We start from the raw sequence: 18,459 nt of genomic DNA, 5'->3' as shown, positions 1-18,459 counted from the left end.
CCTATTGATTTGAATAAGAGACTGGAATATGAATAGGAGAGGCCTGAATAGAAAGATGAGGAATAAAAAGTAACAATAACAATACATTTGTAGACTTACAGAGCATTTGTTTTTTTAGATGGGGTCAGTGACCCCCATTTGAAAGCTGGAAAGAGTTAGAAGAAGGTTTCTAATAATTATAAAACTATAAAAAATAAAAAATGCTGAAATTGCAAACTGGAGAGCTGCTGAATAAAAAGCTAAATAAGTCAAAATCCACAAATAATAAAAAATGCATTGCAAATTGTCTCAGAATATCCAGCTCTACATTATACTAACAGTTAATTTAAAGGGGAACACCCCCTTTAAATATCACCGGTCCATCATTTAGGGGAAACCTCCAGGTAACAAAGTAGGGGCAGAACATGGTGGATATTCACTCCTGGCCCAGTATTAACGGTTCCTTGTTTGAATACAGCGGGACTCATTTATCAACACTAGGCTAATTTGCCCATGGGCAGTAACCCATAGCAACCAATTAATGCTCGGCTTTTTTCAGGCAGCTGCAGGTAGAACAACGAATGCAACAATCTGGTAGCTATGGGTAACTGCTCATGGGAAAATTTGGCCAGCGTTGATAAATGACCCCCAGTGAGTTCATTCCTCCAGATTAGTGGCCCCGACTGAGAAGAGCAAACAGTTGTATTCTCCAAGGGAAGAGGACCCCGTTCCAGATGATGGTCGTATAGCAGAACTCCAATAACCCAAAAATAAATTCTGCTACAGCTGAGGGACATTACAGCTGTTGGTTGCTGTGAATCCTGGGAGTTGTAGTTCAGTTGTAGAAAAAATAGAAATGATATTCTCCTGTAGGACTTCAGCCCACACATGTTCTCTGGGCTCTTGCCTGGCGTCACTGCGGGGGGGGGGGACTAGCCCTACAGACGGGTCCCTGAGCCACCAAGGTGCCGACTCCTATCCAGCCACTGTGTGCAGGGACCAAAGGAATCCTGGGCCAGAAATGAAAACTAATATTCCCAACTCCCTGAAATGGAGAGACGTGAGCTGGAGTCGGAGGCAGAACATCTGGTACCAATCACCAGTCTGATGGGAAAGGATGAGGCACAGATGCGGGTGCCCTGCATACACCATTGTTGGGTGTAGAGATAAAGGTGCCATCCAGAAAGGGACCTCAGGAGCTGGAGCCATTGCTAATGCTGAATGATTGCTCCGGCCAGAACAATAGACCGACGTGCAAACTTGCACCGTTACTGTCGCCATAGCAATCGGTCTGATAGTTTCTTTCTCACCGTGTGGCATTGTCCCTTTTAAATGTGATGCCTGACTCTGAAATTTCTACTGTGAGTGTTTATGGAACCAGGGATCTGGGTTATATGTATGGATGATGTTAGCTTTAGTAAAGCAGTATGGCAGCTCCCAATCATATGTATAAATACATGAATTCTGAGAAGGAATATTGTGTTCATGCAAAAAACTGCCATTTGATGGAAATGGCAATTCAACCATTCCTAGGAATATCCAATACTTCCCCTTTAATTAGCGGAGGAGCAGTGCCAAGGCAGTGCTGTGCCAAACACCTGGTTTTTAGGATACCTTGGACATGATGTGAGGGACAGGGGGTACAACAGACAAAACACAAGTGACTCATCATTTTGGAGCCCCATCCTAATTCCAAGAGGTCGGTTCCTTCCTGCGACCTCCCTGTCCCCCTCAGCTGGAATGCCAGGTCTATTTTTGGCCAGTCCTTGTTGTGTTTGCAGGGAAGCGGATCTTTACAAGGGAGCACAGCCTGTTTATACAGGTTTCCCAAAGATGAGGGAAGAGACTGGAGGGTCTGGGAGTAAGGTAAATGAGTACAGGAACAGACTGGCTTGGAAGGGTGGCCCTGTGAGTAGCTTGGAAGGGTGGCCCTGTGAGTAGCTTGGAAGGGTGGCCCTGTGAGTAGCTTGGAAGGGTGGCCTTGTGAGTAGCTTGGAAGGGTGGCCCTGTGAGTAGCTTGGAAGGGTGGTCCTATGAGTATCTTGGAAGAGTGGCCCTGTGAGTAGCTTGGAATGGTGGCCCTGTGAGTAGCTTGGAAGGGTGGCCCTGTGAGTAGTTTGGAAGGGTGGCCCTGTGAGTAGCTTGGCATGGTGGCCATGTGAGTAACTTGGAAGGGTTGCCCTGTGAGTAGATTGGAATGGTGGCCATGTGAGTAACTTGGAAGGGTGGCCCTGTGAGTAGATTGGAGGGGTGGTCCTGTGAGTACATTGGAAGGGTGGCCCTGTGAGTAGCTTGCAAGGGTCGCCCTGTGAGTAGCTTTGACGGGTGGCCCTGTGAGTAGATTGGAAGGGTGGCCCTGTGAGTAGATTGGAAGGGTGGCCCTGTGAGTAGCTTGGAAGGGTGGCCCTGTGATTAACTTAGAAGGATGGCCCTGTGAGTAGCTTGGAAGGGTGGCCCTGTGAGTAGCTTGGAATGGTGGCCCTGTGAGTAGCTTGGAAGGGTGGTCCTGTGAGTAGCTTGGAAGGGTGGCCCTGTGATTAGATTGGAAGGGTGGCCCTGTGAGAAACTTGGCAGGGTGGCCATGTGAGTAGCTTGGAAGGGTGGCCCTGTGAGTAGATTGGAAGGGTTGCCCTGTGAGTAGCTTGGAAGGGTGGCCCTGTGAGAAACTTGGAAGAGTGGCCCTGTGAGTAGCTTGGAAGGGTGGCCCTGTGAGTAGATTGGAAGGGTGGCCCTGTGAGTAGCTTGGAATGGTGGCCATGTGAGTAGCTTGGAAGGGTGGCCCTGTGAGTAGATTGGAAGGGTGGCCCTGTGAGTAGCTTGGAAGGAGAGCGTTGGTAAGAGCAAGATTGGTTTGTCCTGAAGCCTGGGGAGCTTTGTTAGGAACCAGGTCTGTGCCCGTATGAGTAGCTTGGAAGGGTGGCCCTTAGTTTGGTTAGAGGGAGGCTTTGTTAGGAACTAGGTTGGTGGTCCTGATGGGAACTGGATTAGATGCAGATGGTGCCTAGAAGTCCCAGTAGGACAAGCTGATGATGTAGAGCAACATGGCAGCACCAGGAGACAATGAAAGTAGTTATGTCTGTGGCATTGCAGAGAAATTTAGCTGCTCCGAGTTGGAACTAAGGCTGCCGTATTGTGTGTCATAGGGCAAGTGCAAGGGGGTGGTGTAGAGTGGTAGCAAGAACCTTCTCTGTGCTTGTGCAAATGAGCTTCTCACTATCAGTCAGTGATCCTGCATCAGTCTATGGGGCCCTCCTCTGGGGGGGGAGCAGTTACATAAATAAGGGACATATAACCTGTTTTTGAACTTCAACTCCCAGCAGTTGGAGAGCTGATGTATATATGGAAAATAGTTACAAAATAGAACAATATAACGATTTTGTTCTTCCCCTTCAGGGGCCCCTCCTGGTGCTGAGGGCCCAGTGCAAATAGCTTGTGTATTGTTAGAGGTCTGTGTGTTTGGGGGGAGGTGGTGGCCGCAGAGAAGCACTTGGCACTTTCCCCCTAACTACACCTCTCAGCACCGTAGCTCTTGGCTGCAACTCAAAGCCTGGGCTCACATTTCACTCTGTTTCGGGGAGCGGGGATTTCGGCAGCCTGGCAGCTCCTGCGCTCGCTCACTTCTCTACTTTCTGCTTTTCACTGGCAGTTTTGTGCAGCGAAGCCCAGAAGTTTCTTGTCTCTCGCAGGGGTGAGACTCACTACCATGTGGGCAGAAGGAGTCAGTGTGGGAAGGTAAGTGGGTAGCCCTGTATCCCGGGCACAGACATGGGGTATTTATAGCATTTGGCCATTCCACACATTTCCCTGTTCAAAAAAAACGGTGGAAATTGTGGTGCTGAAAGGGTTACAGATTTAGGCAGAAAGTGGCAGATGACAAAGTCTGTAGAAGAGGCCGAATGAGAAATTCTAAGAATTCAAATTAAATTTAAAATTCTCAGGTTTATAATTAGATTATTTTTTACAGGAATTTTCTTAGCAAATCAGGGAATGGGACTGAGAATTTCAATCTTTCAATATTCTGAGATCCATATAACAGAGCAACTGATGTTGGACTGGATTATAAAGCTGGTGACACCCACAAATGTTTGGGGTACAATCTTATACACCCCTCTTTCCCTCTTAATGATAATGACCGGGCATCTGGACCTGCTCTGTATATAAAATACTGACATTTAGCATCAAATAAAAAAAAAAATGAAAGAAGAATTGCACCCTAAAAGTATTTGTACAAAATGAAAGAAAAAGCAACTTTCTAACATCAATTCATTCCTCGTTATCTCTGGCTCTATAGGTCTACGTGTAATGTCATTGCTACTGGAAGCAGAGTCTGTTTAGATGATAATATGCTCAGAATATGCACTGCTGGTTCAGACTTGTGAAACAGAAACCAGCTGATTAACAGACTGACGGAGAATTAACGTCTGATACATTTGTTTCAAACGTCAGATGCAGATGAGAGAAAGGCCGGCAAACCCTGCTTACAAAAGCAATTTCATTTATGCAGCTATTAATAAAATGTAAATTAATGTGTGTTGGAATTATATTTTCTTTAAAGAGGTGGTTCTTTAAGAACTGGGCTTGTAGCAATGTTTAGTTCCCCTTAGGAAACATCCCCCACTCTGGAATATGATTTAAAGTGGTGGTTCGCCTTTAAATAAACGTTTAGTATGTTACAGAATGGCTTAATCTAAACAACTATTCAATTGGTCTTCATTTTTGTTTATAGTTTTTTTCATTATTTGCCTTCTTCTTCTGACTATTTCCAGCTTTTAAAAACAAATGCTCTTTAAGGCTATTATTATTGCTACTTTTTATTACTTATCTTTTAATTCCAGTCTCTTATTCAAATCAATGCATAGTTGCTAGGGTATTTTGAACCCCAGCAACCAGATTGCTGACATTAAAAATTGGAGAACGCCTGAATAAAAAAAATGAAATAACTCAGACCACATATAAAAAATGAAAAAAATGCAAATGGTCACAAAATGTTACTCTCTACATCATATTGGGTTAGATTAAAGGTGAACAACCCCTTTAATTATGCAGCAACGTGGTTTTGGTGGAGTTCCCCTTTAAAAACATTTCCTTGTTAATATTGATATTTTACAGAGATGGTTGAGACTTTCTTTTTATGCTGCAAATGCTGAAAACGATTAAAACTGCTTTCAGGTTGCTAGAGTCCCACTTGCCCTAGCAACCAGGCTGTGCATTGAATGATGGTGGAACACAGTCTTTTATATCTTAAACCAACAAAATAAATGGACAATTATTCAAAAGCCACAATAAATACAGATTATATGTAAGGTATGTAGGGCTGTGCACCCAGTTGTTATCTTCAGGCCAATAGCACAAATGGTTTATTCTCTTTTAAATGGTTTATTCTGTTTGATACACAAGCCCCGCCCATTCATGGGACCCATTTTTTTAGGGGAGTCGCTAGGCTGGGGACACGTGGGTGATTAGAACATGGTCAGTATTTTGCAAATGGAAATGTTCTGAGCAGCTTTTCATTAATTATTGATTTGTATCTTTATAATTATTTTCCCTTCTAGTAAATCTTTTAATGCCATTTGGTTGCTAGGGTCAAAGTATCTGGTTGCTAGGGTCAAATTATCTGGTTGCTAGGGTCAAATTATCTGGTTGCTAGGGTTAGATTATCTGGATGCTAGGGTCAAATTATCTGGTTGCTAGGGTCAGTTTATCTGGTTGCTGGGGTTAGTATACGCATTTGCTTTGGTCAGGGAATTCCATTGCAGGGGTTAGAAAACATAGTTGCTGGGGTCAGAAAATATTTTTGCTGGGGGTAAAGAAATACAGTTGCAGGGGTCAGAGAATCTGGTTGCTAAGGGTCCACAATCTTGTTGCATCCGGTTGTTGGATGCAGAGAATTTCTCAAATGGGGTCAGAGAAGCTGTTGCTTGGGTTAATACCTTTGCTGGGGTCAGTGGGTCTTGTTGCTGGGGTCAGAGAATCTGGTTTCTGGGGTCAGAGAATCTGGTTGTTGGTGTCAGAGAATCTGGTTGTTGTTGGGTCAGAGAACCTGGTTTTTGGGAGCCAAAGAATCTGGTTGCTGGGTCAGAGAATCTGGTTGTTGGGGTCAGAGAACCTGGTTGTTGGGGTCAGAGAATCTGGTTGTTGGGGTCAGAGAACCTGGTTGTTGGGAGTCAGAGAACCTGGTTGTTGGGAGTCAGAGAATCTGGTTGTTGGGAGTCAGAGAATCTGGTTGTTGGGAGTCAGAGAATCTGGTTGTTGGGGTCAGAAAACCTGGTTGTTAGGAGTCAGAGAATCTGGTTGTTGGGTTCAGAGAATCTGGTTGCTGGGTCAGAGAACCTGGTTGTTGGGAGTCAGAGAATCTAGTTGTTGGGGTCAGAGTATCTGGTTGTTGGGGTCAGAGAATCTGGTTGCTGGGTCAGAGAATCTGGTTGTTGGGGTCAGAGAACCTGGTTGTTGGGAGTCAGAGAATCTGGTTGTTGGGGTCAGAGAATCTGGTTGCTGGGTCAGAGAATCTGGTTGTTGGGGTCAGAGAACCTGGTTGTTGGGAGTCAGAGAATATGGTTGTTGGGGTCAGAGAATCTGGTTGCTGGGTCAGAGAATCTGGTTGTTGGGGTCAGAGAACCTGGTTGTTGGGAGTCAGAGAATCTAGTTGTTGGGGTCAGAGTATCTGGTTGTTGGGGTCAGAGAACCTGGTTGTTGGGAGTCAGAGAATATGGTTGTTGGGGTCAGAGAATCTGGTTGCTGGGTCAGAGAATCTGGTTGTTGGGGTCAGAGAATCTGGTTGCTGGGTCAGAGAATCTGGTTGTTGGGGTCAGAAAACCTGGTTGTTGGGAGTCAGAGAATCTGGTTGTTGGGGTCAGAGAATCGGGTTGCTGGGTCAGAGAATCTGGTTGTTGGGGTCAGAGAATCTGGTTGCTGGGTCAGAGAATCTGGTTGTCGGGGTCAGAGAACCTGGTTGTTGGGAGTCAGAGAATCTGGTTGTTGGGGTCAGAGAATTGGGTTGCTGGGAGTCAGAGAATCTGGTTGTTGGGGTCAGAGAATCTGGTTGTTGGGATCAGAGAATCTGGTTGCTGGGTCAGAGAATCTGGTTGTTGGGGTCAGAGAACCTGGTTGTTGGGAGTCAGAGAATCTGGTTGTTGGGGTCAGAAAACCTGGTTGTTGGGAGTCAGAGAATCTGGTTGTTGGGAGTCAGAGAATCTGGTTGTTGGGAGTCAGAGAATCTGGTTGTTGGGAGTCAGAAAACCTGGTTGTTGGGAGTCAGAGAATCTGGGTGTTGGGGTCAGAGAATCTGGTTGCTGGGTCAGAGAATCTGGTTGTTGGGAGTCAGAGAACCTGGTTGTTGGGGTCAGAGAATCTGGTTGTTGTTGGGGGTCAGAGAATCTGGTTGTTGTTGTTGGGGTCAGAAAATCTGGTTGCAGTTGATAGGCTCAATTTTGCCTATACTGTAGGATACGGATGGAGGATACGGGAGCCAAATGTAACGGAGCTGAATAACTGCCGTCTCCTCTGGCGATGCAGGGGTTAAGGGAAGTGTCAGGGGTCCGCTGAGGCCGAAAGCAAATAAAGCAAAGCCAATTACCCGCTGATTCTCAGATTGGCTCAGAGCAAAAAAAGTATTAGCCAGTAATGAGGTATTAATCCCAGAGAACAAGCCTCGTACTGTGTGTGATACTGAGCTCTCGGCAGTCCTTTTTCATTATAATGCCTGACCAACTGCATAGCTGCTAAGTTTACCAACCCCAGAAACCAAGTATAGATTTATTGCCAAACTACAGAAAAATATACTCTAAAAATAATTCAATAAATAGCTTTGTTGTTGATTGAGCCTTTGGCATTCTAATAGTTAAACGCAAGGGGAACTTATACCTGAAATAATGTTGCCCTTTCTATATGAAGTACCTGGGTCTTGTTCTTTATCTTACTTGCCCTTTAGATCTGTTTTGCTGTTTTTACGGTTAATAAAATGATCTCCAGCACCCCCTGACAGTTTTAATTGATTTGCAACTCCCAGCACTCCCAGCAACCTTGGCCTGTAGTTTAGTTTGCACAACATCTCAGGAGATGCGGGTGTAACGGACTCTTCTGATTGGCTGCTGTGAGCATGTGATTTTCTGTTAAGGAATAATAAAAGAAATGGTTCATATCTGAGTTATAACAGGAAATGTGCGGTTTTGGGCTGCCCCTATCCTCTTCTCCTAAAGTTAATGGAAACAGGAGGGGCACAAGGGCTTTTAGAGTTGGCAGAGGTCTGTGCCCCCGATCCAGCCGTGACCAGGTGCCCCTCTCCCCCACCTCCGACAACTAAGGATTCCTTTATTTACATATTAACTTTTACTTTCATGTTTGTCCTTAATGTCCCCCCCCCCCCCCGTCTCTGTGAAATGAAATGTTCCCTAAACACAAGAAACACAAAATTGTGGATTTGGGAGTGTCACAAACCTCAGGGATATTTGGTCCTTTTAAAGAGAATTTCCATATAAACTTTTATAGTGAATTCTGCCTCTTTACCAACAATAATAACAGATACGTTCCAGTGCCCTAAATAGACAAAAACTGTGGCTCTCAAACTGTTCAGCCCCCCCCCAGGGGCCCCAGCCTGAGGGCCAATTACATTACCCTTATTCCTCCACATCCGTCTCCTCCCAAACCAACACTCACTGACCCCACTTACTTACTCACCTCTCTCTCCCTCAACCTGAAGGCCAATTACGGTAATTTATATATTCTTGGCATTACATCAGGGAGTTTGTTACCCCAATGTTTCTATATATCTGTAACCTCGTTATGAGCTAAGGGGGCCCAGTCTGAAGGTCAGTTAGGGGGAGATTTGGGGTGAGTGATTATTTGTACCCTGGGTACCCCTGGAACTATAGCAGGGTGACTGTTACCCCAATGTTTCTATATATCTGTAACCTTGTTATGAGCTAAGGGGGCCCAGCCTGAAGGCCAGTTAGGGGGAGATTTGGGGTGAGTTCTTATTTGTACCCTGGGTACCCCTGGAACTATAGCAGGGTGACACCCCAATGTTTCTATATATATCTGTAACCTTGTTATGAGCTAAGGGGGCCCAGTATGAAGGTCAGTTATTGGGAGATTTGGGGTGAATGTTTATTTGTACCCTGGGTACCCCTGGAACTATAGCAGGGTGACTGTTACCCCAATGTTTCTATATATCTGTAACCTTGTTATGAGCTAAGGGGGCCCAGTCTGAAGGCCAGTTAGGGGGAGATTTGGGGTGAGTTTTATTTGTGCCCTGGGTACCCCTGGAACTATAGCAGGGTGACACCCCAATGTTTCTATATATCTGTAACCTTGTTATGAGCTAAGGGGGCCCAGTCTGAAGGCCAGTTAGGGGGAGATTTGGGGTGAGTTTTATTTGTGCCCTGGGTACCCCTGGAACTATAGCAGGGTGACACCCCAATGTTTCTATATATCTGTAACCTTGTTATGAGCCCAGATGGAATAATAAACACCAAAAATATATACGTTAATATGATGATTCAACAGCAGCACATATAGTAGTAGTAGATCTAAATGGGTGGGGAAGGGAGTGTGACTGTGGGATAACAGGTATAGTAGGGAGAGATGGTGCCTATAGTAACAGTGGATAATAGTCTCTGGGAAGGGAGTATGACTGTGGGATAGCAGGTATAGTAGGGAGAGATGGTGTCTATAGTAACAGTGGGATAATAGTCTCTGGGAAGGGAGTGTGACTGTGGGATAGCAGGTATAGTAGGGAGAGATGGTGCCTATAGTAACAGTGGGATAATAGTCTCTGGGAAGGGAGTGTGACTGTGGGATAGCAGGTATAGTAGGGAGAGATGGTGCCTATAGTAACAGTGGATAATAGTCTCTGGGAAGGGAGTGTGACTGTGGGATAGCAGGTATAGTAGGGAGAGATGGTGCCTATAGTAACAGTGGATAATAGTCTCTGGGAAGGGAGTGTGACTGTGGGATAGCAGGTATAGTAGGGAGAGATGGTGCCTATAGTAACAGTGGATAATAGTCTCTGGGAAGGGAGTGTGACTGTGGGATAACAGGTATAGTAGGGAGAGATGTGTCTATAGTAACAGTGGATAATAGTCTCTGGGAAGGGAGTGTGACTGTGGGATAGCAGGTATAGTAGGGAGAGATGGTGCCTATAGTAACAGTGGGATAATAGTCTCTGGGAAGGGAGTGTGACTGTGGGATAGCAGGTATAGTAGGGAGAGATAGTGCCTATAGTAACAGTGGATAATAGTCTCTGGGAAGGGAGTGTGACTGTGGGATAGCAGGTATAGTAGGGAGAGATGGTGCCTATAGTAACAGTGGATAATAGTCTCTGGGAAGGGAGTGTGACTGTGGGATAGCAGGTATAGTAGGGAGAGATGGTGTCTATAGTAACAGTGGATAATAGTCTCTGGGAAGGGAGTGTGACTGTGGGATAGCAGGTATAGTAGGGAGAGATGGTGTCTATAGTAACAGTGGATAATAGTCTCTGGGAAGGGAGTGTGACTGTGGGATAGCAGGTATAGTAGGGAGAGATGGTGTCTATAGTAACAGTGGATAATAGTCTCTGGGAAGGGAGTGTGACTGTGGGATAGCAGGTATAGTAGGGAGAGATGGTGCCTATAGTAACAGTGGATAATAGTCTCTGGGAAGGGAGTGTGACTGTGGGATAGCAGGTATAGTAGGGAGAGATGGTGCCTATAGTAACAGTGGATAATAGTCTCTGGGAAGGGAGTGTGACTGTGGGATAGCAGGTATAGTAGGGAGAGATGGTGCCTATAGTAACAGTGGATAATAGTCTCTGGGAAGGGAGTGTGACTGTGGGATAGCAGGTATAGTAGGGAGAGATGGTGCCTATAGTAACAGTGGATAATAGTCTCTGGGAAGGGAGTGTGACTGTGGGATAGCAGGTATAGTAGGGAGAGATGGTGCCTATAGTAACAGTGAGATAATAGTCTCTGGGAAGGGAGTGTGGCTGTGGGATAGCAGGTATAGTAGGGAGAGATGGTGCCTATAGTAACAGTGGGATAATAGTCTCTGGGAAGGGAGTGTGACTGTGGGATAGCAGGTATAGTAGGGAGAAATGGTGTCTATAGTAACAGTGGATAATAGTCTCTGGGAAGGGAGTGTGACTGTGGGATAGCAGGTATAGTAGGGAGAGATGGTGCCTATAGTAACAGTGGATAATAGTCTCTGGGAAGGGAGTGTGACTGTGGGATAGCAGGTATAGTAGGGAGAGATGGTGCCTATAGTAACAGGGGGAAAATTAGCTTCTCCCTGATATATACAGTATATATATATGTGTATGCCCGAAATGCTCTTGCCCTTGCCTTGTTTATTTTTTATGCAGAGCAATTTAAAAAGTTTCTAAGGGAAAATTGGAGATAAAACGAATAAATCGCATGCAGGTAGGTATATGCCACCAATAGTGTAACCCACATTATATGTTGAATATTCCTCTTGTCTTGGCGGAGGGATCAGGCAACAATGCGGAAGTGCTGGGCTCCCAATAAACAAAAACCCTCTGCTTTGAACTGAGAGACTGGATGTCTACAATAAGACCACAGTCTCCTCATCGGCCCCGAAATGACCATCGAGAGCCACAAAATATCAACGGAGAAGCCTGTCCCAATGCGAGGGCTTTCATGCGCCGCTCCCAAGGTGTTCTCTCAAGCCGGAAACCTCAGGTCTGGTTAAAGGTGTTACTGGTAATTACTTATCCAAACAAACACGGTGCCTGTCACCATCCAGGAGATCAAACAGAAGCAGCGCTGGCAGAAATACACAAACTCGGGCCGTTTATTGTTAATGCCCTCGTAGTACGGCTACTGCACTGGATCAAACAAAGGAAGTTTATGTTATATATATATATAAATACTTATGGGTGGGAGATGCCATAGGGATATACCTTATTGTGTGCCAGGAGCTTTGTCTCTCTATATAAATATAAATTGCTGCTTAGAAGGATCGCTGCGTTGCTGATGGATTGAGCACCTGCTCCAGTTATGGGATATGTTGCTCTGAGAAGGTTCCTCGGGAGGATAAATGTCTGTAATTTATAGGGCTGATGAGAAATGCTTGTTGCAAAGCCCTCTGGCAGCTTAAAGGGGAACTATCACGAAAATGAAAATGTAATATAAGCTTCATCATACTAAAATAAGAAACTTTCTAAAAACTTTCAATTAAAAATTCTGTACTGTTTTTGAAATAATCAAGTTTATCTTCACTATTCCTCTCTCAGCATCTGTTTCTCTTCATTCTGTCTTCATGCAGCAGTTGGGTGTCAGATATTCACTGACAGTTAGATCCAATATATCTTATAGGGGGCTCCTTTTGCCTAGAAGATGTATTAGAGCTCACTCTATTAAACTCACCAGACATCATGTCTCTCTACATGCAGAATTTGTGCAAAAGGCAGTTATTTTGTTAGATTTTGTTTGTACTGGAATCAGTTATATGAGTGAGCTCTAATACATCTGCTAGGAAAGGAATCCCCTCTATAAGATATATTGGATCTAACTGTCAGTGAATATCTGACACCCAACTGCTGCATGAAGAGAGAATGAAGAGAAACAGATGCTGAGAGAGGAATAGTGAAGATAAACTTGATTATTTCAGAAATAGTACAGAATTTCTAATTGATTGTATTTACAAAGTTTCTTATTTCATTGTGATGAAGCTTATATTACATTTTCACAAAAGTTTCCCTTTAACCTTCCCCCATGCGCATAAGGAAAAGGGAATGAATTAGGGAAATAGGTGTGAGGAAGGTTCAGCTGGAGCTGCCGAGAGCTCAGTATCTCACACAGTACGAGGCTTGTTCTCTGGGATTAATACCTCATTACTGGCTAATACTTTTTTTGCTCTGAGCCAATCTGAGAATCAGCGGGTAATTGGCTTTGCTTTATTTGCTTTCGGCCTCAGCGGACCCCTGACACTTCCCTTAACCCCTGCATCGCCAGAGGAGACGGCAGTTCAGTTGTTATCCCCTCCTGCGTTATTCAGCTCCATTACATTTGGCTCCTGTATCCTCCATCCGTATCCTACAGTATATTTTTCTTTAGTTTGGCATTTAATCTACACTTGCTTTCTGGGGTTGTTAAACTTAGCAGCCATGCATTTGGTCAGACATTACAATGAAAGAAGACAGGGCAGAAAGAGAACTCAATAAAAATAGTTTGTAAATGGGTTGGTGGCAAAATTGGGCCTAGCAACTGGACCCCAGCAACCAGGTTCTCTGACCCGAGAAATCGGGTTCTCTGACACCAGCAACCAGGTTTTCTGACCCCAACAACCAGGTCCTCTGACCCCAGCAACCAGGTTCTCTGACCCTAGCAACCAGGTTTTCTGACCCCAATAACCAGGTCCTCTGACCCCAGCAACCAGGTTCTCTGACCCGAGAAATCGGGTTCTCTGACCCCAGCAATCAGGTTTTCTGACCCCAACAACCAGGTTCTCTGACCCAAGCAATCAGGTTTTCTGACCCCAGCAATCAGGTTCTCTGACCCTAGCAACCAGGTTTTTTGACCCCAACAACCAGGTTCTCTGAGCCCAGCAACCAGGTTCTCTGACCCCCAGAAACCATATTCTCTTACCCCAGCAACCAGGTTTACTGACCCTAGCAACCAGGTTCTATTACCCCAGCAATCAGGTTCTTTGACCCCAGCAACAAGGTTCTCTGAACCCAACAACCAGGTTCTCTGACCTCAGCAACCAAATTCTCTGACCCCAGAAACCAAATTATTTGACCCCAGCAACCAAATTCTCTGACCCCAGCCACCAGGTTCTCTGACTCCAACAACCAGGTTCTCTGACCCCAGATGGAGTTTATTGTGTGCCTGGGGGTTAATTGGTGTGAGTTCCAGGCTGCACCATTTGATCCCCACCGACGTTTTATGAAACGCATTGAGTCTCACATGTCCGTTTCTCTGTAAACCCGAATGGAATCTGGAGTAGAAATGTCTGTGTTACATTAGCTGGGTTCTTCTTGCAGCCGAGCCATATGATAATATGAGCCTTATAAAAGTCATCTGATGCCTCATGTATGGGGGTCAGATGCTTTAAATTGCAGCCTCTGGGTGCCTGGGAATAGTGCCTACTTTTGTTTGGTGTTAGCATTGCAATGTGGTTTAATATTTATAACATACTCTTTCTTTATACAATATATTTTTGCAATAAATGACTTTTAGTTGCATGTTGGTGCTGGTTGCTGTGACAACAAGTAACAATAAAACCACATTTATAGAAACCAAACTGTGACCTCTACTGTCAGAATGTCATGGACAATTGTAGTAGTCTTTATCTTTGTCCATATTGAACATGGTTGTACTCTTACCCAGCATGGAATTCCATCACAAAGTCTGCATTGCTTCATATTTCCCTACTGGCTAAGAATGCTTCCCCTTTAAATATCCTGGTAAACTGCTCTGTGCTTCAGTATTCCCTGTGGTTCAGATGCCCATGGCTAACAGCTGCTCCTTGTCTTTTAGATGAACAGCTTGGCATCATGTCTTAGCCGGGTGATTGTGCTTCTCACCGTGACTGCAGTCTCATTGTCTGTCACTTCATCTAAATGGGGAGAGGAAGGTAAGGAACATGTACCCTGGCTCAATTCTTTATAATGCTACCGGGAGATTTAAGGAAGCAGCCTTTGCAAGTCTAGAAAAGATAGCAGTCATTGAGTGGGGTGCATGTAACGTTTTTTTTCCCACGGACCCTCTATAGCAGCATATTTAGACAGGAACAGATAATTTAGTAGGGCAAAATGAAGAAACCTGAGTAAGATGGTGACAGTAGGCAAAATTCCAGATGGGGCAAAGCGGAGACAAGAGAGTAAGATGGTGATAGTAGAGTTAGATTCTGGCTGGGGCAAGGAAGAGAAAGTAGAATAAGATGGTGACAGTTGGGTTCAATTTTGGCAAGGTGGAGACAGTAGAGTAGGATGATGGCAGTAGGTTTAGATTTCAGCTGGGGCAAGGTGGTGATAGTGGAGTAAGATGGTGACAGCAAGGTTAGATTCCGGCTGGGGCAAGGTGGATACAGTAGAGTAAGATGACGACAGTAGGGTCAGATTCCGGCTGAGGTAAGGTGGAGACAGTAGAGTAGGCTGGTGGCAGTAGGTTTAGATTTCAGCTGGGGCAAGGTGGATACAGTAGAGTAAGATGGCGACAGTAGGGTTGGATTCTGACTGGGGCAAGGTGGAGACAGTAGAATAAGATGGTGACAGTTGGGTTCGATTCCGGCTGAGGCAAGGTGGAGACAGTAGAGTAGGCTGGTGGCAGTAAGTTTAGATTCCAACTGGGGCAAGGTGGTGACAGTAGAGTAAGATGTTGAAAGTTGGGCTGGATTATGGCTGGGGCAAGGTGGACAAATACAAGAGGTCCTCCTCCTTGGGGCAAGGTGGAGACAGTAGGGTTATATTCCTGCTGGGACAGGATGAAGACAGTAGAGTAAGTTGCTAGCAGTAGTGGTAGATACTGTCTGGGACAAGGTGGAGACCATAGAGTAAGATGCTGGCAGTAGGGTTAGATACTGGCTGGGGCAAGATGAAGACAGTAGAGTAAGATGGTGGTAGTATGGTTAGACTCCGGCTGAGGCAAGATGGAGACAGTAGAGTAGGCTGGTGGCAGTAAGTTTAGATTCCAACTGGGGCAAAGTGGTGACAGTAGAGTAAGATGTTGACAGTTGGGTTAGATTCCGGCTGAGGCAAGGTGGAGACAATAGGGTTAGATTCCAGCTGGGGCAAGATGAAGACAGTAGAGCAAGATAGTGACATTTGGGATAGATTCTAGCTTGGGCATCGTGGAGACAGTAGAGAAATATGGCAACAGTAGGGTCAGATGGAGGCAGTAGGGGAGAGTAGTAACAGGAGAACAAGATAGCACCTATAGGGCAACATGGTGTTGGTAGAGAAAGATATATCATATACTCCCCAGGAATTACTTTCCTCTGTGCCAAAAGCCACATATATTGATCCTATAATACTATCTTCTGATATTCCTGATTTAACAACATGAGTTCCTAATAACTTGTAAAAAAAAAACCCATCCCATAGTCTGGGGCACATTATACATAAAGGAAAAATAAAGTCCTTGCTTGTTGTTGTTAGATTTATGCTTTTATTTATGCTTTTACTTTTGCTGTTTTTCAGGGGTTTTATATGGGAAGATTGGAGGAAACATCACATTAACGTGCAACTCTAGTAACGACAGGTAGGATCATGATTGACATGTGTGAGTGTGGGGAGACGTTGAGCATAATAGAGATCCGACTGTTCCTTGTGTAGAGTATTAGGCACAGAGGGCTGCACTCATTCTCCAGTCCTCGCTCATCATTAATTAGTAGAGCGATTGGGTGCTAATAATATTAACATTCAATGGGACATTGAATTTTCTCATTTCTTGTATCCTAAATCTCTCCCTCATAGACGTGTCCTCTCCCTCTTTCTATTCTATTTGCAGTTTGGTGGCTGAGTGGAGGTTCAATGGCGCACCAGATATCTCCTGGGGCTTCTTCACTACTCTAGGCCACTTGGAGCTCCCCCATGCCCACCATTCAGCCACGGGCAACTACAGCTGCTACAGTCGCACTGGGGATCTGCTGAGTTCTGTGCTGCTCAGAATGGGATGTGAGTATGGAGAAATGAAGAGAGATACCTGAAACCAACTGCACTAATAGACAAGTTATTGATGTAGTTATATACCATGGGAGTAAAGAGCTTTAATTCTATACCTAGGGGTGAGGATGTTACTCCTGGTAGGAAAGCTAGTTGGGGTGAGTGTAACTAAATCTGGCCAAAAATTGAAAGAGACATAACTCCATTCTAATTATAATGCTCAAAGCTAAGACTTTACTCCTGGGAGGGACAGAAGTTAAGGATTGGCTTGTCTGCTGGGAAGGTAGATGGTTGCACTCCTGCCAAGAGAAGGAGCAGTAGGTCTGCCTAAACAAGTGGAAAAAGTTCACTGGCTTAAACCAGGATCATTATCATTTATACTCTGTTTATTCCAAGGTTTATCCAAGAGAAGCTCTTTAGACTGGATCATTTATCGGAGAGAGGCTTTACCAAATGTACAAATATTTTAAAACAAACCCTTACAGGATGATAGAAACCAGAAATGGAGTTTATACAAGATTATCTTTGGGGATTCCATAAATAAGTGATCATATATTAATGGGGAGAATAGGGGACCATGGAAGGATTTCACTAAAATTGTGTGTGGAGCAATGAAAAAAGTTCGATTTTGGAATCAACAGGTTTGGGTTTAGGTTGAGGCAGGCAGGGTTTTTATCTTTCCACTTATCCAGTTGGAGAGATGGTGCCTATAGTAACAGTGGATAATAGTCTCTGGGAAGGGAGTGTAACTGTGGGATAGCAGGTATAGTAGGGAGAGATGGTGTCTATAGTAACAGTGGATAATAGTCTCTGGGAAGGGAGTGTAACTGTGGGATAGCAGGTATAGTAGGGAGAGATGTGTCTATAGTAACAGTGGATAATAGTCTCTGGGAAGGGAGTGTGACTGTGGGATAGCAGGTATAGTAGGGAGAGATGGTGTCTATAGTAACAGTGGATAATAGTCTCTGGGAAGGGAGTGTGACTGTGGGATAGCAGGTATAGTAGGGAGAGATGGTGTCTATAGTAACAGTGGATAATAGTCTCTGGGAAGGGAGTGTAACTGTGGGATAGCAGGTATAGCAGGGAGAGATGTGTCTATAGTAACAGTGGATAATAGTCTCTGGTAAGGGAGTGTGACTGTGGGATAGCAGGTATAGTAGGGAGAGATGGTGTCTATAGTAACAGTGGATAATAGTCTCTGGGAAGGGAGTGTGACTGTGGGATAGCAGGTATAGTAGGGAGAGATGGTGCCTATAGTAACAGTGGATAATAGTCTCTGGGAAGGGAGTGTGACTGTGGGATAGCAGGTATAGTAGGGAGAGATGGTGTCTATAGTAACAGTGGGATAACAGTCTCTGGGAAGGGAGTGTGACTGTGGGATAGCAGGTATAGTAGGGAGAGATGGTGTCTATAGTAACAGTGGGATAACAGTCTCTGGGAAGGGAGTGTGACTGTGGGATAGCAGGTATAGTAGGGAGAAATGGTGCCTATAGTAACAGTGGATAATAGTCTCTGGGAAGGGAGTGTGACTGTGGGATAGCAGGTATAGTAGGGAGAGATGGTGCCTATAGTAACAGTGGATAACAGTCTCTGGGAAGGGAGTGTGACTGTGGGATAGCAGGTATAGTAGGGAGAGATGTGTCTATAGTAACAGTGGATAATAGTCTCTGGGAAGGGAGTGTGACTGTGGGATAGCAGGTATAGTAGGGAGAGATGGTGCCTATAGTAACAGTGGATAATAGTCTCTGGGAAGGGAGTGTGACTGTGGGATAGCAGATATAGTAGGGAGAGATGGTGCCTATAGTAACAGTGGATAATAGTCTCTGGGAAGGGAGTGTGACTGTGGGATAGCAGGTATAGTAGGGAGAGATGGTGTCTATAGT

General features: G+C 44.9%; 1 protein-coding gene across 5 annotated transcripts in view; it reads left to right on the top strand.

The window, feature by feature from the left end:
- The window catches only part of il11ra.L (interleukin 11 receptor subunit alpha L homeolog), a 60,745-nt gene that overhangs the window by 24,837 nt on the left and 17,449 nt on the right, over nucleotides 1-18,459 (top strand). For 2 of the 5 annotated variants that reach the window (XM_041570380.1, XM_041570383.1), the window contains 4 exons: nucleotides 3,626-3,711; nucleotides 14,451-14,547; nucleotides 16,112-16,172; nucleotides 16,422-16,588. In XM_041570380.1, coding sequence (XP_041426314.1) covers nucleotides 14,451-14,547; nucleotides 16,112-16,172; nucleotides 16,422-16,588 — 325 coding nt within the window. In that variant the 5' untranslated portion in view covers nucleotides 3,626-3,711. Of the gene's footprint in view, nucleotides 1-558; nucleotides 1,846-3,625; nucleotides 3,712-14,450; nucleotides 14,548-16,111; nucleotides 16,173-16,421; nucleotides 16,589-18,459 lie in introns of those variants that run through there. The other 3 variants (XR_005962757.1, XM_041570379.1, XM_041570386.1) reach the window with 2 other exon arrangements.

Source organism: Xenopus laevis, chromosome 1L, assembly GCF_017654675.1.
Source record: "Xenopus laevis strain J_2021 chromosome 1L, Xenopus_laevis_v10.1, whole genome shotgun sequence".
Lineage (NCBI taxonomy): Eukaryota > Metazoa > Chordata > Amphibia > Anura > Pipidae > Xenopus > Xenopus laevis.
The sequence above is the reverse complement of the archived record's forward strand: the minus strand, read 5'-3'. Positions and strand labels throughout refer to the sequence as shown.